At 50.9% G+C, this 20,766-nt stretch overlaps 3 protein-coding genes across 3 annotated transcripts; 1 reads left to right on the top strand and 2 right to left on the bottom strand.

The window, feature by feature from the left end:
• Nucleotides 1–1,529: 1,529 nt before the first annotated feature.
• On the top strand, nucleotides 1,530–4,769 carry LOC106857967 (glycoprotein Ib platelet subunit alpha). The gene is made up of 2 exons (XM_014884341.2): nucleotides 1,530–1,684; nucleotides 2,265–4,769. Exon 2 carries the CDS (start codon nucleotides 2,268–2,270, stop codon nucleotides 4,416–4,418), a length of 2,151 nt encoding a protein of 716 aa, XP_014739827.1. The 5' UTR covers nucleotides 1,530–1,684; nucleotides 2,265–2,267; the 3' UTR covers nucleotides 4,419–4,769.
• Nucleotides 4,770–6,697: 1,928 nt separating this feature from the next.
• On the bottom strand, nucleotides 6,698–10,421 carry KLHL33 (kelch like family member 33). Its single transcript, XM_014884340.2, has 4 exons — nucleotides 9,899–10,421; nucleotides 8,710–9,643; nucleotides 8,123–8,293; nucleotides 6,698–7,563 (listed from the first exon to the last, which is right to left on the bottom strand). The coding sequence occupies exons 1-4, from the start codon at nucleotides 10,419–10,421 to the stop codon at nucleotides 6,987–6,989; spliced, it is 2,205 nt and encodes a 734-aa protein (XP_014739826.1). The 3' UTR covers nucleotides 6,698–6,986.
• A 2,401-nt stretch (nucleotides 10,422–12,822) lies between these two features.
• Nucleotides 12,823–16,224, bottom strand: NDUFA11 (NADH:ubiquinone oxidoreductase subunit A11). The gene is made up of 4 exons (XM_014884359.2): nucleotides 16,086–16,224; nucleotides 15,908–16,000; nucleotides 13,889–14,011; nucleotides 12,823–13,036 (listed from the first exon to the last, which is right to left on the bottom strand). The coding sequence occupies exons 1-4, from the start codon at nucleotides 16,165–16,167 to the stop codon at nucleotides 12,924–12,926; spliced, it is 411 nt and encodes a 136-aa protein (XP_014739845.1). The 5' UTR covers nucleotides 16,168–16,224; the 3' UTR covers nucleotides 12,823–12,923.
• Between the last annotated feature and the right edge of the window lie 4,542 nt (nucleotides 16,225–20,766).

Here is a 20,766-nt window from a genome sequence, read left to right as displayed (position 1 = left end):
GACAGAGCTGCCAAATGAAGAGGCTGCAGTGCGGATCTCTCATTGCAGGAAGTTTATAGATCTATTGCTAGTCTAGGGACAGGCATCAGACCTACCTGCAAAAGGTGTGCCCAGGTGGAGGACTACCTGTGGAAAATGGTTGAGAAAGGCAAGAGGCAGTGAGAAGGCTTCACAGTGTCAGGAAGGCTGAGAAAGAGTTCTTCCCCATGAAGGAGAGAGTCTTCTGGTTCCAAGCACAGTTTGCAGTAGATCGACAGCCCAAAGCCAAACAGCAACAGACTCCCCCATGACACACAGAAAGGAAGAGGACCAAGAGAACACACATAGAAGGGAAGAGGGCCAGTGTGGAAGAATGGAAACTTTGAACCGCAGAGACCTGCAGGAAGAACAGTCTTCCCCCAAAGCCACAGGTGCTCTTGCAGAACCTTTCAAGAAGACAGAGGTGCCCTTGCACCTTGCACCTTTCACTGATCTACAGGAAAGACTCAGCAGGAGAGGCGCTGAAGATGAGTAAGGCAGCCCCATCTACTCCCCATATAACAACCAGTAAGGCAGCATAATCTGCTCCCCATATAACAATCATCACAACTAAGAAGAGGGTAACAGTAGGAAGAAACTCTCTTCTGAGAGGTGTGGAGACATTATTTACTGGCCTGCTGCACTCTCTAGATCATGCTGCTTACCATGGACTCATATCAAAGATGTCACTGAGAGACTATCATGCCTTTCATATTCCACCATTACCTGCTGCTGTTGTTTCATGTGGGTGCCAGTGATACAGTCAAGAGCAGTCTGACCAGCATCAAGAAGGATTACAGAACCCTGGGAGCAGCAGTAGATGCTGACTCTGGAGCACACAGGTAGTTTTTCCATCAATGTTCCCAGTCAAAGGGAAGGAGTTTGAAAGGGCCAGTCGAATCTGGGAAATCAACAAGTGGTTACAGAACTGGTGCCACAGCCAGGGGTTTGGCTGCTTGCTTAGAACATACATCAGACTTGCTCTGAACAACCTGGTCTACTGAGGGCAGATGGAATCCATCTGTCGGAAAAGGCAAAAAGCATCTTCACTCACAGGCTTTTCAAGCTGGAGAAGAAGGCTTTAAACTACAATTGCTGGGGAAGGAGAGCCTTAGTCCATCCCATTTCTATCACAGACGGCAAGCAATGTCCTGGGCCTCAAGGCATCCAGGTCCAGATGGGACTGCATCCAGACACAAGGGCTACTCCAGCATCGTGTGCATAGAGTCATTTTATTACCACCTCAGCCCCTTCTCAGAAGCTGTGGCCAATGCTCCTCCCCATTTTCTCTCCAGAAGCCAATGGAATTATTTTCTGTAAGTGCTCCTGCAAATCCTAAGGGGGAAACAGGCTTGAGCAGCAGAATAAGCCGGATCCAGTGCAGACTGCAGTGGGCTATGACCATTTGCTGCTGGGGTATTGCCTGCTGATCCTCGTTGACATTTTGCAAGGAGAGATGGTGACGTGGCAGTGCAGCCAAAGCAAGGGCTGTGCAAAAGGACAGGAGATGAGTTTGGCTGCTCAGGAAACCACAGCTCCCTTCCCACAACTGTGAGTGCTGATAGAGGGCTGGGCAGCACCCTGCTAGCACTGTCCCATAGCACTGCCTGGTCCGCGGGCAGGAGGAGGCAGAGCAGCAGGAGAGCAAACGCTGGAAGATCTGCAGGTGAGTCACAGTGTTCACAGGGGCCTGGTTGCTCGTGGAAGACACATCTGTGCACAGGAAGCTCCTTTCACATAATTCATGTTCCTACCCTCCAAATCTAAAAGAGGATTCAGCTGGTGTTGGGTAAGAGCATATTCAGGGAGATTATTCCAGCACATGATTTGTCTGGGTTGAGCTGAATGTGGGAACTTTGGAACACAAACACTGCAGAAGCATAGCTTTTACAGTGGTGAAGGCAGCAATGCTGCCCCAGTGGAGAAGGCATTGCTATGAAGAGGCAATGAGTCAGTGGGTTTCATAGTGGGTTCTCCCCACTATGGAAGAGAACGAGGAGAACAAAAGGGCCAAAATGTCATCTGCTGGCCTCCAAGGACAAGACGGCAGTAGGTGTGGGATTCATCCCTCCCTTCCACTATCCCAGGGAGGGGCTGCAGAGCTCAGAGGGTGACAGAGGGTCTGGCAGGGGATGCCAGTTTTGCAAAAACTGCAAATATTTTGCAAATAGTGCTTGCGCGGGAAGAAAAGCAATGTGTAGGTGCATGCCTGCTTGCACCCACACCCTTCGGTTCTCCCCCTCCAGGCCATGCAGGTCCCTGCCCTGATCCTGGTCACTCTCCTGGTCCTGCTGCCCCCAGCCCAGCCCTGCCCCTCAGAGATGAACAAGGTCAAGGATCTCCTGGAGGTGAACTGCACTGGGCAGGCTCTCAGCTCAGTGCCCCTAGACCTGCCTGCAGACACAGGCATCCTGCTGCTCAGCAACAATCGCCTGGAGTCCCTCTCCACCGCTGCCCTTCTGCCCCTCACCCAGCTTCAGGACATCGACCTGGCCAACAATGGCCTGGTGGCTCTGTACACGGGGGCCCAGCTGCCATCCCTGAAGGAACTGATCCTCTCTCATAATGCCCTGGTGGCCCTACCGGTCCTGGAGGGGCTGCCTGCACTCACCCACCTGGCTGTGGCCCACAACAGCCTGGAGAGACTGGCCCCCGGAGCTTTCCGCACAGTGCCACAGCTGCAGAACCTGGACTTGCGAGGCAACAAAATGCAGCAGCTGCCCCAGGAGGCCTTTGCAGGGCTGAGGGCACTCAGGGAGTTGGACCTCTCAGACAACTTCCTGAAGGAGCTACCCAAGGAGTTGCTGCAGGACCTACAAAAGTTGGAGACTCTCTGGCTCTCAGGAAACCAGCTGCAGACACTGCCCACTGACTTTTTCCCAAAGGGGCACATTTTCATGTATGTTTTCCTCACTGAGAACCCCTGGCATTGCAACTGTGACCTGCACTACCTCCAGACCTGGATCCAGAAGAATGCTGACATTGTTTATTGGCCAGAGAGGGGCCTGGAGGAAACAAAGGTGGAGGTCGCACCTGAGAAGGTACTGTGCCACAGCCCTGCTGAACATAGGCAGAAGCCCATCATTCACTTCAAGCTTAACTGCAGCATCACGGAGGATGCAGAAGAGGAAGGAGGGGATGAATACAATTATGGAGAAGAAACAACAGAGAAAGCTACCATGATCACCTTCCCCCCACATCCATTCATCCCCAAAGAGCATACTACCATGCCCTGTGCTATTACCTCATCTTGCCTTCCTACCCTCACTACCACAAGATCTCCCCTCACGCAACCTTCCTTCATCACCCCTCGTATCTCCACCCTTTCCCCAAGCACTTTGTTTGTGATGCTGACAAGCGTCAGAGCTCTCAGCACCACCACTCCTGTACCAGCCAGTCCCACCGTAACACCCGCACAGACTCCCAGCACTGCCACCATTCTCACTGCTGCTACCACCATCTCCCTGCACAGACCTGCCACCCTTGACAATGCCACCTCACTGCCAACGACTATGAGCAGCAGTCCTTCTAGTAGCACCAGTCGCCATCCGCATACTATCCTTGCTGCCAGCACTATCCATGGCACTCTCATGGGCTCCACTAGCACATTTCCCACCACTTCTATAGCAGTTCCTTCTACTGCCATGCTAGAGGCATCTTCCAGTGTCAGATCTCCATCTCCTCCTCCAGTGTCGGCCAACACCATGCTTTCCACTCATGCTCCAACACCACCACCTCCCCTGGACACCACACATGTCACCCAGCCTGCATGTTCCCCACTACCTGCTCCTCCTCCCCTCTGCCCATGCTCCATCCCAGGACAGGCTGTACCCATGCTGCGTTTGCAGGCCGGTGGGGAGGGTCCACAGTGGGGACAGTGGGTGCTGAGGCACTGCTGCCTGTTGCACTGGGTGCTCTACCTGGCTTCCTTGGCTCTACTAGTCCTGACCATGCTGGCTCTAGCAGGTTGGCTGGCATGGATGTGTCTGGTGGGACAACCTTCCAGGCACAAGTCTCTGCAGACCCAAGAGGTACAGTATCCACTGCTGGAATGGAGGGAGTCAACAGGAAACCCTATGATGCATCTCAGCAGCTTCAAAGTCCCCCTCCAGCGACCCACATTCTGTACAATCAAGGAAGTGGAGTTGTGCCCTGAGGTTACCTACTGCACAATTAAAGATCTGGGGATACAGCACAGTCCTCCTGCAAGTTACTCCTTCTGCACCACAAAGGAGTTGTGGGTTCACCAAAGTCCTCTGCACACATCAGTCAAGCCTTTCTCCAGGAAGCTGATGGTCACAGACCTTGGCTTCCTGAGGACCCCATCTGCTTACAGCCTAGACAGGGGTGTCAAGGCCATCGGTGACGTCAGAGTGAAATATGGCGGTAACACCATGTAAATGTTTCTGTACAGAGAAAGAGATCGAGAGTTGTGCCTCTGCTTTATATGCTTTGTTTTACAAGGGAAAGATCTACTTGCCTAGAGGGAAGCCATCCAGCTCCTTCCTCTAGTATTCTCAAAAGCCTGAGGTTTCCAGAGCTAAAATAATTACTTGGGTGTTTGGCAGAGGAAGATAATGTCCTAAACTAGTCAGTGATAGTTCGGGACTGACAGTGCCTGGTTTTGGGGTGAGTGAGGGCAAGCAGAACTTGTGCTCTGTTGCAACTGCTTCTGTTCAAATTATGCACACAAAGATGCAATACACTTTCTACTCAGTGGCAGGTTCTTAATCACATAATAAATATTCTGTGCTTGAACTTAAAAGGGGTGCTGGTTTGATTTCATTGGACCTACCACAAGTCCTGGCAGGACACAATGAATAAGAAATTTGTTTTCAGTATTTGGAATAGTGAGGGCAGGGAAGAAAATCCGTGGAATCCGAGAATCCTAGAATATCCTGAGTTGGCAGGGACCTCTAAGGATCAAGTCTAATTCCTGGCCCTGTGCAGACAGCCCAACAATCCCACCCTGTGCCTGAGAGCACTGTCAAAATGCTCCTGCAGCTCTGTCAGCCTTGGATCTGTGACCATTCCCTGAGGAGACTGTTCAGTCCTGACCACCATCTGAGGGAAGAACTTCTTCCTAATTGATCTATTGGGATGCCCCCATGATACAGCTCCAGCTGTTACTGGGTTCCTGACCCAGGTCGCAGAGAACGGAGATCAGAATTGGCCCTCTGCCTCCCCTCAATATCCTCCAGACTGAATACATCAAGTGCCCTCAACTGCTACTCATACTCTTCCCCTCTAGACCCTTCCCCATTTCTGTGGCCTCCTTTGGATACTCTTTAACAGCTTTAGATCCTTCTTGTACTCTGGCATTCAAAACGGCACACCTATACTCCTATTTGGCCCCAAATGTGTGATTCTTCCCTGTGCTCCTGAATCACACAGGAAAAGCATCCCACTGGCAGGTAATAAGGAAAGTGCAAGTGTTGATGCCTCTGCATGACCCATTATGGGATGGCTGGATATGGAGGAGTAGCGGGAGGTTTGAAGGGCAAAGGATGTGACTTGTAAGGGGTTACACTAGGACAAAGCACACCAGAGCTAGCCAAACTTTGTGACCACCTGTCTAGATGTCACTCAAACGTTTTGGGAGGTATGAGAAGGAGGCAATAGTCACCATTGGTGGGGCTCACCCCAGAGCTGGTGCAAAAATGCAGCAGCTGGATCCTGTGAATCACTTTTCCAGCCTGAAATGCAGTTCCAGTTCTAATTGCCCCAAAATGTCAAACTGCGTGTGAGTCAGCGTGGCCTTCTGCCAGATTAACTACTAGGTCCACAGGTGGGAATGTATGCCAGTGCTTGGCCAGCATTATGTCTGCTGGTGAAGGTCTGATATGCAAGTGTGTCCATGGACTTACACATACTGCATTTGTATGAGACACTTGTCTGTCTGTTGGTGCTGTCCTCTAACCACACCATCCTCTCTATCCCTGTTTCCTGGGACGACGAGGCAAGCACCTCCAGTGCTGGCACAATCTGAAGGCCCCAGCAGTGGGGTACAGACATTTGGGAAGCAGAACGGTAGAAAAAGATCTTTGTGTCTTGGTGGACAGAAAGGTGAATAAAGTCCAGCAGTGGACCTGGCAGCAAAGGGAGGGCAGCAAAACCTGGACTGGGTTAACAGAGACAGGGCCAGCAGGCCAAGGGAAGTGATTATCCCCTTCTCCTCAGAACTCTTTAGAGTACAATTTTTTGCCACCTTCTACACATCTGAAGCCACCGAGTTCCCTCCCCACAGGCACTACTGGTACCCCAATATTTCTCAGAATCCCATTACCTTTGCCTCTCCTTGCAACTCTTCCCTGGAATTCTTCACACAACAAGCACTCCAGGTCACTCCAGGAATCCAAGACCTCTCAATACCACCTATGAACCCCAAAGTCCCCAGGACCCCCTATTCTACCCCACCATCAACCCCCACAAATCCTGGCACCCCCAGGACTCTATTGTCTTAGGATCCCCCATGCACCTCAAGATCCCTCTCAGTCCTGAGACACACACATACACCCTCGTACCCAGTGAACACAGGCATACAAAGCCCCAGTTCCCAGCACCACCCACCCAGAACACTCAGGTCACTGATCTCCTGCTCTCATCCTCTTCCTTGTGAGAAGATCCTGGATGTCTGGGTTCCCCACCAGAAACAACAAGACACAGACAGACAGTTCAGAAAGCACTTTTATTCAACCCAAGTGTGGGGGGAAATTGGGGGTTTCCCAGCTCCCAGTGAAGGGCTCAGACAAGAGGACCGAATATTCCTAGAGGCACAGGGCTACAGTGTGGGGAATCTTTATGTTTCACAGGTACATAACAGTCTGGGTCATGTATCCTGAGGGTGAAGGGTTGCTGGAAACCACAGAAGGAACCCACTCTGGGAGAGAGATCTGGACACTTTTGTCCCATAGAGGTATCCATGGATGCTACCTGGGTATCCCAGTATGGCGTGCAGAGAGTATACCCTAAGCATTATTGGGAGTTTCTGTTGATCTCAAGGGGTCCTTAAGGGAGCTGGGAGCACGCAAGGAAGGGGGAACAGTGAGAACACAGGCTTGTAGGTCAGTATAGGCATGGGGCAATGTGCCTCTGGTGATCCAGCGCCGGGTACCCGGCTGATAGGCGTGGATCAAGTGTGTGTCCTGGTAGGTCTCATGACTGTACCCTCCCAGTACAAGCAGTTCCCCTCCCAGCACAGCTGCACCCCCAACTACATGTGCACGGGGGAGGGGGCTAAGGAGGACCCAGATGTTCTGCTTGGGGCTGTAGACCTCAAAGGTCAGCTGGTCCCTGTAGCCAGTCTGCCCAGCCCGCTGACACAGGCCTCCAGCCACATAGAGCTGCCCACCTGCCTCCTCCATGACGTGGCCAGCTCGCTGGCCATTCATGGGGGCCAGGAGTGTGACAGGTGCACCTGGGACATAGCGGAGCAAGGATGCCTGACACTGGTATGCTTCATCACACCCACCCGACACGTAGAGCTCACCATCCAGGGCACACGCTGCATGCCCACACAGAGCCATTGGCAGGGGCTGGCACCGCCTGGGCAAGGAGAGAGGGAGGGGTGAAGGACAGGTTAAGCAGGGCTGTCCTGCAGTGACTGACTACCTAGGGGTTCCCTGGTGAGCCATGGCTTCATGGCTCAGAAGGCAACACTTGCCAATATCCAATGAGCCCCAGTGGACAACAACAGCTGACACTGAATGAATGCCCCAGGGGCGCCACTGTTCAACACTTTGTAGTTGTCACACCATTGGTCAGCCACAGTGGGCTCCCTCAATGGACAATATTGGCCATCACCCCATGAACAGTCTGCCTATGAGAGGAATCAAGCTACTTTTCTCATTGGCAGATGGCCAACAAGACCCGCAGTGAACACACTACTGGCCAAAATCTCATTTGCCACACACTCAGCAACACTGGTCAACACCCAGTCCCCAAGGGACATGGTTGTTCAATACCCAGTAGACCTTTCTCAAATACCACTGTAGGTCCGTCCTCCACTGGAGGCTTAGTGACCTCAGCACTAAGTGGGCACCATGGCCAAGACAAGGGGCTCTGAGAGAAAAAGGAAACTAGACACCTGCTGGAGCAACCTCACCTCCAGGTGTCATTGGCCAGGTCGTAGCACTCCACAGTATCTGTGCAGTAGAGCTCGCCTGAGCTGCCCCCCAGGGCATAGATGAAATTACCAAGTGCCACAGCAGCAAAGTAGCTCCGTCCACATGTCATACTGGCCAGACGCTCCCAGGAATCATCCATAGGCTGGTACCTGGGTTTGAGAGGCAAAGGAACAAGAGACTACCTGTTATCTACAACACCATGAGCTGATGTTGGCACCACTGAGGACAACAACCCACCTACAACTTGCCAGTCCCATAATGCCTTGAGGTCACATGGTCATCTTGCATGAGAATATCCCCTCCTTTTGGACAATAACAAACCCATAATGTCCTGAGGCATCTCCAGATAGAAGCCTCCTGCTCCTACTCCCAAAAAGCGTGTAACACCCCAGAGTAGGAGGGCACCTCTGAGTCCTACACCCACCCCTTCCCAGAATGTCTTGGGGCCACTTGACCAGCTGCAAAGCCACAATGTCTTGGATCCACAGGGCAGCTCTAGCTCTACCAATACCTCCCACAATGTCCTGGTACCAGATGGCAACTCTAAGTCCTCTGTAGCTCTCACCTGTAGACGCTGGCTAGGGTGTCATGGACCCCATAGTAGTGCTTTCCACCCAGGATGTAGAGGTTGTTGCCCACCACAGTTACAGCATGACGGAAGCGTGGGCCATCAGGAAAGTGTCCCAGTGCCCGCCACTCAACCTGCTTCACCAGCCCCACAGCACTGAGGTAGCGGTCTGCAAACCACAGGTGTCTGCTGGGTTTCCGGGCAGTCAGGTTGTCCTTTACTTTGTCTCCACCACAAACTACCAACACCTCTTGCAAGGAACGTACCCGGCATGGCAGCTGGGCCATGGGGGTGAAACTTGCTACCATGAGCTCGCGGAGGATCTTTGGGTCAGCTACTCCTGCAGTCACAGATGCTACTTTCTTCAGCTCCAGGCTGGACATGAGGGCAAAGCGAACTGATGACAGGATCTCTTTGGCTAGATCCTCCTGGACATCTCCATTGGCCATAAGCCACCGAGATGCTGCTTCCAAGGCTTCCAGTTCGTGGAGGACATTGAGACCATCAGAGCGGAGGAGGCGGATGAGAAGGTGCGCAGGAAGATCCAGGAAGGCTGGTGTAACCACCACACAGGGGAAAGTGGCCAAGATGTAGTTCTCTGCTACATGGACCACCTCATCCAACCCATAGGCCACAGCAAAGACCAGCACATCAGGGACAGTTTCTGGGGTCAGACCATGGGTGAAAACATCCAGGCAGAGAGTGAGAAGCCCCCAGGCCTGGTAGCGCAGGGAGGTCTCAGCTGCCTCCAAGACCATGGGCCACGGCCCTGCTACAGCTCCTGTGTAGGCAAAGGAGAGGAGGAGACGCAGCTCGGCTGGGGACAGCCCTGTGACCAGTGGATCGGCAGGGTCGTGGGTGGCCTCCCGCATGGGGCAGGTGAAAAGAGCCCGGAAGAAGTCACAGGAGCAGCTCAGGGCCAGTCGCTGAACTAGGAGGAAGGAGGAATAATGGTGGGAGGCAGCAGGCGACCCTCTGCAGTGTGCAGCCACCACAACCCAGGTCTCCTGGCCCTGTGCCCATCAAAGCCCCAGCTCTGCCAAAGGGAGCAGCCCTGCAGGCACCTCTAGAGCCTGATCCCCACCTGGAGCTGCAGTCTTATCATTCCCACCAGAGAACTTGGCTGTCCCAGAGTGCCCTGTCCCACTTCTAAGCCCCTCATAGGGGACCCCCACTCCCTGCCCACCTGGAATGACCTCATTCCCTGCCTGGAGCTGGAGGTCACAGCCCACGCCATTGGCATGCAGCTGCTCCATGGCTCTTAGCGTCTCCCACTGCTCCTCCAGGGGCTTAGGACCTTCTTCCTGGTGGTCAATCTCCAGACGCAAAGTGCAGGCAGTCACCACCCGGGGGGCACCCAGGGCTCGGGCAGCCTCCTCCACCTCTTTCACCCGGCCATGTGGCACAATTCCCCCATAGGCAAAGGTGAGCACAGCCCGCCAGCCCCACAGTGTGGTCCCAGGTGGCAGGGGGACATGGGGCGGAGGATCTTGGTGGAGTTGTCTGGTCCTGCCCTCCAGAAAACGGTGGAAGAAGGAGCTGATGGAGGCCAGGACCACAGCATGGGCCATGTCACCCTCTGGGCCCACAGCCACATCCACCAGCTGTCCTGTGGTGCGGAGGTGCTCAGCCACAGCCAGGAAGTGTCCAGCATGAGCCCCATCCCGCAGGCTCCACTGGTCTGGGGCTGGCCCCTCTGCAACCCACATCTTGCCTGTGGAAATACATGAAGCAGGGTGTCAGGGTGCTGTCTCCAAAGCTGGAGCCTCTGGCCCATGGCTGGAGTACTGGCTGGGGACATGGGGTCTTGCTACTGGCGCTGCCACATAGCAAAGCCACTGGATCCACCACCAAAGCTTCTACCCCACAGCCAGGGCCACCAGGCTCTGTTACTGCTCCATTACTGAATTTGATGCTTGGCAAAAATGCAGCTCCATAGGTTAAGAACAATAGCTCATTTCAGTGCCCCATAGCTAATCCTGATCTCCTCACCTGTCTCATCTCTGAAACCTTAGCATGAAGCTACTGACCCACAGCCAACACTGCTGCCCCACAGCCAGTGCCCCACAGTGGCTCAGGCCACTGTCACCACTCAGACCTTCAGTCCTATAGCATACACAACCATGCCCTTCCTCAGACATTGCCCCATAGCTGAAACTACCGATGGTCCAACAGTAACCAAGCGGCAGGCCCCCAGCAAAGCACCTGTCACACCTGCTCAGTGTATGGCAGCACCTGTGCACCTGACAGCACTGCTGTGCACTGCCTGTCGTGTGTCACGCTGCCTGTCACACGTGATGCATTATCCTGCTAGTTGTCTGCAATGTTGCATATCATACTCCCCTGCACCGCGTACTGTCAAGGTGTGCTGACCCTCATGACATTGCCACCCCTTGCCCCAGCTGTGTTGCTCGCTGTTTGCGCAGTGTCGCTTGTCCTCGCTCAGGCCATGCACTTTGCAACCCAGTGAAGTGCTTGCTGTAAGCTGTGCCCCTGCATTACTGTGTGGCCTGTTATGCTGTGCAGTGCACTTGTCCCCCTTACCGCCTGCTGCTGCTCTGCAGAACTCCTGTGACCCCCTAGGAATGTGCCCGGGTAATTATAGACTGGACAGAACACGTGGCCCCAGCCAGGAGCTGAGAGAGGCTCAGGCAGAGGGAGGTCCAAGGCCCCAGAGTCCCCAGGCTGGAATAGTGGATGAGGATAGGCAGCAGGGCCAGCTGAAGCTGACAGGAGCTTCTGTAAACTCCATGTTACCCTGGGCAGGTCCTGCTGGGGAGCCCTGGCCCTTCAGGCCCCTCTCTAAACTTTGCTCTTCTCCAGAGTCCAAGGTGAAGCAGAGCCCCTTCCCAAGCCCTTGGGTAGGAGACAGACAATTGCCTGTCCCCCACTCCCATTAGGGGGTGATAGGTCTACCACCACCTGCTGTGCTCCTGAGCTACAGCCCAGACCCACTGACTCCTAAAGAGCTGGGGGGTCTCAGCTCCAGGAGCACATGGAGAACCAGACCCCTGGCCCAGCCTCAGGTGCCCCCAGGACCACCCCACAAACACCCAGGACCCCATCAGCCCACACAGTGTACATAACAGAGCCTGCCATGGCTGACTGTGTCCAGGTACCACCGTCCCTCCTTCTGCTGTCCTCTGTGCCCCAATCTCATCTTTTCCCCTCCCCTCACATGCCATGTTCCCCTCTCCCACGCACCTGCACCCAGCAAGCCCGCATTCCCTATCTCTGTAACTCATGCACCCATCTCCTAATGTCCCATCTCTATCACACTGTTCCCACACGTCCAGTTGAATTCTGTGTCTCCAAAGATGTTTTCACATCCTCTGTAAGTCCAGTTTTCAGCACTTACCTATCCCACGTGAGATTTTTTTTCTGTCCAGTTAAAATTTCCCTATTTTGTTATTTCTCATCTTTCACAGCACACCTGAGCCTGCACTTTCTGTAGCCACTAAGTTGTGTAAAAGTGCTATTAGATCAAATCTTGACCTTTTCTCTAGGCAAAATGATCCAGTTTTCACCTCTCTTTGTGTACCCTGCAAACCCACTAAGGAGCTGGAGAATATGGAGTTGCAGGATGCACTTGTTTGTTCACAAAAAATTCAACCAGACATAGCTATAAGTAATATGTTCCAGGTTCTGAGCTGGCGTTAAGAGGTCCCTTCCAGTCTCAGATATTCCTCAATTTCAACCCTGAAGCACTTTAGCTCTAGACTTCCTGCAACACTTTCAGGAGAAAGACCCCAGGCTCCAAACACTTTTTGGGAAATGCACGACTTCTTCCCTACCCCACCTTCCCCATCTTCAGCTCAGAGCCAAGCACTTCTTCAGAAGCTTTGGCTCTAGACTCTCACTGTGCAGTGTAATCCCACTCCTTGTCAAGAAGCCCCACAGGACCCACTCAACTGCAAGGACCTCACTGAAGCTACAGCGTAGTGCTCCCACACTTGCTGTGTGTTGGGCACACAACACCGAGACATGGGGGCAAAGGAATTTGTGCACAAAAATCGCAGCCAGACCAGAAGATGCTGCCTCCCCTTCAGCAGCTCCAGCTTTCTGCACCTCAGCCCAAATTCCAGGAAACAGTCACATGACACCACAATGTTGTGACAACTGCTGATTGGACCGAACTTTTATTACACAGTGTCCTAAATACATACATTTTGGAACTCTGGAAGCCAGCTCAGAAGGGGGAAAGGTGACATTTACAGCTTGGGAGGTCCTGTCAGTCTCCAGCCCTCCTTGTTACCGATCTTCATGAGAGCTGCAGTGATTCCAAATCCCAGACACGCTGTGGTGCCAGTGAGGTAACTGTGAGCTGAAGAAAACACATCAAACCAGAAAAGATCAATTAAGGCACAAGTCCTTTGCAATAGATCTTGATAGACTGCCATTTTTCCTAAGTCCTTTGACCATCAGCAACATTATCTGGCCAGAGGAATTGGAAAAGTGGTCTTTTTATAAAACTGAGTTTTTATGCTTATGGCTTGCAATTTGAAATACCAATTTCAGTAATCCACTGCCCCATCCCCTTAAGTGGCCAATCTTATATGGCTCATTTGAGTGACAAAAGTAACAATCATTGCTTTGAACTGTCATCAGCTCAGCAACTAGGAAAAGTAAAGATTAATTCTATTTCACCACAATTACCACTTAAATAAATCCTTCACTTCTTTAGGTTTGAGGATGTCTACAGAAAACAGAGCTGTGTCAGTATCTGCAGGAGCTGCTTAAGCCTCACAAGCTATCGAAGCAACAGCAGCAGGATACAGCTTGTCCCTCAGACTATGTGAAGAATTCACAAGGCAGCTATTAGATTGTACTTGCTGTCAAAAATAAATCATATTTGTTGCCAAGCAAACATGGATTTCTACAATTATGTTTTCCCTATCCCACTTTAAGGTAAAAAAATGTAGCTCTTACTGGCAGTACTGAGTCAGTTCTCCTTTCATTCTGTATACCACTTCATGTTCCCTCTGGTGTCCTCCCCTCCTGTAGCTGTATTTACTTTAGCAGGCCCATAAAATGTCAATGAAACTGGCATGAATAGAGGCTCAAATGAATTGTTACTAAAGAAGCCTAACATCAACATTCTTTAACATTTTCCCCCAACAGAAAAGTTTCTAAAACCAGGAAGGGCACAATTCAACGCAGGCATTGTCCAAGTTACCTCTTACTCCCAAGACAGCTCCTGCTGCACAGCCACCTATGAAATAGTTCAAAGGATCCTCCGGTTCTTCCCGGACTTGGGCACTGAGACACGTACTTAAGCCGAACACAGCTCCCAGGGTAGCTATAAATAAGAAGTAAAAAAAAAACAACAAAATCCTCAAGAATCAGAGAATTCACACTGAACATGATTTCAATATTCGCAGTGACTACAACGGCAAACGAAGCAAGATCCGTTTCCAAGGGGCATCCTATCCCAGCTGCTATAGTGAGACTCGGCATTCAGGCAGCCCCACCCAGCTTCCCTGGGTTTCTCCTCCCGCACCACGTGGATCCTGCTCAGCTGTGAGCTGGAGCCTCAGAGCACCCCACACCCACTGCTGCCAATCAGCACCACATCCTGCGGGGGGATCGCCTCATAGCCCTTCCAGACAAGGCGATGGGGCACCCCTGACAGCTGGGGGTGCTGGAGGGGAGCAGCGGTGTCTGTGCAGCCACCTCTCCAACTTTGCCTGGACTCTGCACTGTAACTCAGCCCTCAAGTCTCTGCGAAGCCACCTCACAGCACCAGGCAGAGAAACCCCAAGGGCTCTTCTCTCTCTATCACTGCTACTCCTGGCACTTTCCTCCTCTGCCTGCCTGGGGCTCACAAAAATTACTGGATAGTAGAAAAATTAATTGAGTTTGTAAATTGTTCTTGTTCGTAAACTGACTTTGAAACTGAATTAAGAATTTTGAACTAAAAAACTGTAAAGTACAAGCATCCTGTCCACTGAATTACACACCTCATCCCATCAGACCCTGCACTGATATAACTGCAAACTTTGGCAAAGAGCTGTATCAAGAAAAGCTGGGTTTGTATCTAATACAAACTCTTGATCACAAAACGTGAAACTGTCTACCAGGCACCATCTGCAGATTTCAGTTTATCCTTCTTGGGAACAACAAAAATGTCTAGGATAAAAATTTTCAAACCCTATATAGTACCACCAGCTCCTGTTACAAACCTATGCAGAAAAGGAATTATGCTGATGCCAAAATTAACTGAAAAGAGCACTAATGAAACAAAACTCCCAGATCTAGGACTGCATTTCAACTTTCCTGGTTTCCCTGCTTTCGACCAAGGCATCTGTAGATAAAATGCACAGCTTGAGGCCATGAGGTGTGGCCCCTGAATGGCAGACCAGACAAATCCTTCCTCAGGTATGAAACTGAGAAGAAGACCCAGTATGCATGTTTAGGATTAAGGGATTTATTGAAATCACAGTTGATTACATGATCCAGTCCTTTCATAACGATCTCAGCTCATTAGAGGAGACACCAGATCCTGGTTTAGAGTCGAACTATTAAAAAATGCAAACCTGGACTGACTGTGCCCCAGCTCAGAGCACCAGCACCTGGGGAGAGGCAGAAGTGGCACAAGTCATTGAATTAGACTAAAAAGCAAAAGTGTGCTAGGAGGAACACTGCACTGCACTTGACAAGAAGTAGAGGGAGCTTCAACCATGCAGTCCCTTCAGCTCCCTGCTCCTCTCTTCAGCATCCACTTAATCTTCTAAAGACAATTCAATAAAACTATATGGTTCTCCTTGTCTGTAGAACATGATGAGAAAAACCTCACGTTTATTTTCCTTTTGCCACCTAAATCATTGCATTGTTCTTTAGCAAATGTAGTTTATTAAATAAAATGCCTAAATATATTCAGTAAAAACCTAAATTTGCTTACGCTATGTTGTTGCCCACAGAGTATTCTAGAAATATAAAAAAACCCCCCATGTACCTGTTACTCTAGACTGCAAAAAGTATACTACCTGACCTGCAAATCTAGGATATGCCTTTCCATTTCAGTGTTCTGGGTCTTGGCTAAATAACGAGCCAGGGCCGATGGAGAGAACGACCGAAACCGTGCGGGGCAGAGGCAAGGGCAAAAGCGAGGGCGCAGCCAGAGGCGAGGCCGGCGCCCCTGCCGTGTGCCGGAGTCCCACCCTACAGTTCCAGTGCCAAGGGGCCCGGCCCTTACCCATGGTGACACTGTCCGCCGCCGCCGTCTGCAACGCGGCCAGAGCCGAGCCGGGCCGAAGCAGGATGATGCGATACGCCGCCCCGACCAGGCCTGCAACACAGCACCGCGCGTCATTGCCCGCGCCCGGGCCCCACTCGGCCGCCCCCTCCGTGTGACCCCTTCCCCCGGTGCCCACCCGCGGCTGCGCCCACGCGAGTGGCGAGCCAGGTGCGCTGCGGGCACTGCTCGCCCTCAGGCCCGTCCCAATAACCCGCCATGGCGACAAGGGCACGGCCGAGGTATCGCGAGAGGACGGCGCGGCCCCGCCCCGCGAGGGGGCGAGCCCAGGCATCGTTCCCCGGGCACGCGCATGGCCCGCGCGGCGGCCCCGTACGCGGGGATCCGGGACCGCGTGCTTCGCACCAGCTGCTGCCCGAGCACACCCGCACCGTCACTGTCCTAAGGGATTTCTACCTCCTGTTCCCTGCTGTCCCACCCGCGGCTCTCAGGCTTTTTACCTAAACTCGGAGCTCTGACCCTACCGTTTGTCTTTGCTGGCTGCTTGCGAGGCGGAGAGATCGCTGCGGTTTTGTTTTGTTGTGGATGTTTTGCATTTTTGTGGGGTTGGGATAGTTTTTTGTTTGTTGTTCTGGTAGGGTCTACAACTCTTTCTTAATGGTGCTTGAAATATTTTTAATGAATTTTCAAAGATTCTGTTTTAATTTCTCTGTCTATACTGCTGTGTGGCCCTGTTTCCTTCTGAAATAATAAAGATGATTTGATACAGGCTATAAGGATGCTGTATACATTGATTTTTCTAGTTGTTCACAGTACGCTAATAAAAAGACAGCTCTCTACTGTGCCTTTTCGGTGATGTACGGAACATCACGCTATGAAAAGCCAATGTCCATAAAGGAGACAGAGGAGTCCTGTAACTTTATTCGAATTAAGAAAGAGAGTCCACTACGAAACGCCCACGGCCTTTTCTCTCTCGAGGTTTTAGAGGGCACAGTCTTCTTTTATCCTAAACTCCCCGCCACACGTTGCCCTCTTCCTTTCCCCACTGGCTGAGGATGTAGGAAGGCACAGCCTTCCCAAACCACCTACCATCTATTCCCCCTTGGGAATTTTACCCCAAAGTGCAGAAGTTCAGGCTTGTGCAGAGTCCCCCACTTGCTCGTTTCAGGAGTGAGGCTGTTTGGGCTCAGTAACAAAGCTGCTGCTTGAAGTCAGCAGAGACATTAAGACCCATTTCAAAGATGTTAACACCCATTCACTCACCCATCTAATTGTTTGTAAAGACTTCAGCACACTCTATCAATCCTTCCTCTTCTTATTGCTCAGTTTGACCTCACAAACCCTAGGTTGTTACTAACCTTTTAAAACAAGCTGGCATGGTAAAAAGATTAACATTTGAAACACCCTCACCGAACTTTACCACATCTGGCCCCTGCACCACGTGTGGCAAGCAAATCCAGAGAAACAGAGAATACAGTAAATACAGAGAATAAAGTACACAATGACAGTTCATATAAGCCCACTAATCATTAGAGGTCCTTCTAGACGAACCGTGGCTACTGAAAGCTGAAGTCTCCCATCCTTTTCCTCCGGCTGAAAAGTCCAGATCTCCAGAGCTCTAGAGACCTTGATCCGAGCGTGATGGGTCCCCCTGTGTTCCGCTGTCCTCGCTGCTGTCTCTGCACTCCTGGTTGGATGTTCTGAACAGCAAAGTCCAAAGGCGGCGTCTCTGCTAATTGGGCTTCCTATTCAAGAGATTTCACGAGACACAGAATCCTGGCCACATAGTGGTTTAAATACACATCTTCACCTCCCACCAAATTGAAAATTAATTCAAAGGAAAAGGAATGAGGTGGCTTTATAAACAAACCGTGGCCCTGCTGGTAGATAAATCCAAATACTGAGGTGAAAGAAGCACCTCAGCAAACTATACTCAGTGTCCTGGGAAAGGAGTATAGCCCAAGGTCACTCCCTCGACTTGCAACCTCCTCTGTAGTGTGGCTATTAGCCTTACCCGGCTCCACTCAGTAGCTCGTTTTGTTAAAACAAAAAGACCCAAGGCAATTCATCTTGAGGAAGGCTTCTGCCAATCCTGGAGATCCACAGTGACTCCCCTAATGGAGTTGTTTTAACATTTGCAGGGTCAAATCTCCTGGCATCCGCTGTTTACTGTTTTTGTAAATCAATTATACCTTCCTTCTACTCCACCACCTTTAATTATCTTCAACTCCTCTGGTGGAAAAGACAGCACCACTCCCCTCCCCCGCCCTTCCCCGGCAGCAGCTGAGTCACTGGGAGTAAAGGGAGGTTCCAATTCCTTTTCCGGGCCCGAGAGAGCTAAAGCTGCGGCATTAATTAACCTTTCTTTTAATTTTCTTGCAATACTGTATTAATTTTAATAATCACAGCCCTCCTTCAGCCCTGGGCAGCGGCTCCTCCGAGTCTCCCTGGACCCCCTCTGGGCCAATACACCAAAAACCTTCAGTCAAAATACGCCGCAAACATACAACCTTTCTGTTCGTCACTTGTGCCTTCCTTTCAGACACTTCAAGCCCCCTCTAGCCAGAAAACCACAGTGGCTTCCCCTACCATCTCCTCCCATTCAACCAATAGAAGTAAGTCTTTGACATACTGCAATAACCTAATTCCTAGGGATGGAGTAAATTTGGTTAATATCTTGCCCAAATAATCTTATTCCCACACAAACACAAAATACTGTTTACTGTGCTCTGTAAGTGAGCATCCCCAGAAAGCATCTTTTAAATCAAGTCCTGAATAGTAGCAGTGTCAGGAGGCAACCTGGTTCAAGATGGTATAAGGACCTGGGACTGCAGAATACCTGGGTTTAATTATTTATTCTTATGTCCTGCACCATAACTGGCAGAGTAGGAGCATCATAGGGTGTTATACATGGCTCTTTATATCTGGCATACCTGGCATCTATCACTGTATAGGAGTGTTATACATGGTTCCAAAAGATCTGCCTTTAATAGGGACTCAGCAACAGGCTGCAACCCCTTTCTTCCTTCCCTTGAAAGAGGGTTAGATACTGTTAAGAACAGTTGTCCAGATTACCTCTAGAGTAATCTGAGGATATAGAGACTCTATATCCAGTTTTCCACATTCCAGTGGGACTATGCACACTTCTAGGTTCACTTTACATAAGCACTAGTGTCTGTGTCACTTCTCATGACAGTAACTCACATTCCCCAACTCAGTCATCAAATTCCCTCCTAGCAAACACAATTACAACTAGGGACAAACAGAAACTCATGTATTTCAAACCCATCTCCCAAATTCACCAACAGCAATTGAATAAAACATACCTGCTCATCTTTCCCACTTATCAAAAGAAGACTTGGATAATTGTTCCCCCTTTGGCATAAAATTCAAAGTAGACAAAGTAGACAGAGAGTCTCTCATGTCACTAGGAAACTAGGCTACTTCTCGGTCCAACAAGGGTTCCAGTGTGGAATGCCCCTGGTACAATTAGGAGATCCTGACACCCTTAACAATTCATTTCTAATGTTCTCTTTTTTTTAATAAATTGCACATTGATTCCATCCCAACCACTGTCCTGGTGGCCACCCCCTTCACTTTGGTCCTGGGTATCCCTGCACACTTTTTCCCGTTGGGGGTTGTAAAAATTGTGACATTATCCTTGCCTGTACCTTTCCTTACTTTTTCCTCATCACTTCTTTCATATCTTTTATATACGTGATGTACCTTTTTAATCAATTTCTGCAACTCTGCCACCTCTCCAGCCTGTGCTCCTGCTGCCTGTGGACTCTCAGCCTCCCACAGCCTCTGAACTCTGCAAAATCATGCACCTCCCTGGTGATCCAAACAAAATACCTTCTATCAAGCCAGACTTTGGTGACACATTGTCTCTTACACCAAAGCCGGTCCTTGTCCCAGACACCCTTGAAGCACATCTGTCCAGGCCCCCAGGCTGCTCTGCCAGCACCACAAGCTCTGTAAAGCACCAGGTGCTGGTGCAGCTCAGCTGATGGGCACAGCTGACAGTGCCACAGGGATGGGCAAGTGTGGGGGGGAATGGCTTTGGGCACCTCCTGTAGCTGAGCCCTGGCTGTCCCACTGCCTCGGCTCGGTCCTGCACCTCCCCCACAGGCCCCCAGCCCAAGCTGCTGGTCTTGCACTGTTGCTCCCAGCCTCGACACTCCATAGAGAAACCCCCTTAAGTCCTGAGTAGTAAGCGGACAAATCCAAATCCTTCACTGTGACTCTATAATGACCAGCGGTGTAAGAACAATACCTCTATGTTTTTCCTATCTTGGAAGCAGGGAATACAAAAGACTTGCAGCTGGACCTGTATTAGACTACAGGTTTTGAAGATAAGGCGGAGAACATCTCAGTCCTCACTGTCTCTCTTTTCTTATCACATAGTCTTTTTACTATTTTCTTTAACCAAATTCCTTCACGCTCTCCTTCAACCAATCCTGTCTCAATATGCACCATCCGGCCCCTGTTGCCAAGACCCTTTCCTGGCTCCCCTTATTGCCTCCTCCTGGTGTCCATGTCCTTATCTGCCTCTGGGAGAATATGCAAACCATTCCAACCTTCTCCCAGAGGAATCTTCTGAGGTATTTTGGGATCATCAGCCCTATAGTTGAGACTCATTCTCAACTTTCCTTTACTGTCCCTTCTGGGTATCCTGCCATGTTTTACGCCTTGAAGTTTGCATTGTACTCACTGGTGAGATTTCCAGTAGTCCTTTCCTGTGGACTATTCACAGGCACCCCCCCACCCCCCCAATCCATCTGTGGATCTCAGGTACCCAATCAATCACCTGCTGCCAGCCAGGGCTGAAGGGAGCTGGTCATCTAAAACTGGATGAG

Source organism: Sturnus vulgaris, chromosome 26 (assembly GCF_052056855.1).
Source record: "Sturnus vulgaris isolate bStuVul1 chromosome 26, bStuVul1.hap1, whole genome shotgun sequence".
Lineage (NCBI taxonomy): Eukaryota > Metazoa > Chordata > Aves > Passeriformes > Sturnidae > Sturnus > Sturnus vulgaris.
Note: the sequence above shows the minus strand (reverse complement) of the source record. Positions and strands in the feature narration are given on the sequence as shown.

What these genes read in the sequence shown, in the direction of transcription:
- LOC106857967 (XM_014884341.2), top strand. Translation starts at nt 2,268, where the DNA reads ATGCAGGTCCCTGCCCTGATCCTGGTCACTCTCCTGGTCCTGCTGCCC.
- NDUFA11 (XM_014884359.2), bottom strand. Translation starts at nt 16,167, where the DNA reads ATGGCGGGTTATTGGGACGGGCCTGAGGGCGAGCAGTGCCCGCAGCGC. An exon ending in TCGCGTGGGCGCAGCCGCGG is followed by an intron (nt 16,001 to 16,085) that starts GTGGGCACCGGG and finishes GCTGTGTTGCAG; the next exon opens with GCCTGGTCGGGGCGGCGTAT. An exon ending in GGCGGACAGTGTCACCATGG is followed by an intron (nt 14,012 to 15,907) that starts GTAAGGGCCGGG and finishes TCTTATTTATAG; the next exon opens with CTACCCTGGGAGCTGTGTTC.
- KLHL33 (XM_014884340.2), bottom strand. Translation starts at nt 10,421, where the DNA reads ATGTGGGTTGCAGAGGGGCCAGCCCCAGACCAGTGGAGCCTGCGGGAT. An exon ending in ACCCTAGCCAGCGTCTACAG is followed by an intron (nt 8,294 to 8,709) that starts GTGAGAGCTACA and finishes TCTCAAACCCAG; the next exon opens with GTACCAGCCTATGGATGATT. An exon ending in CTGGCCAATGACACCTGGAG is followed by an intron (nt 7,564 to 8,122) that starts GTGAGGTTGCTC and finishes CTCCTTGCCCAG; the next exon opens with GCGGTGCCAGCCCCTGCCAA.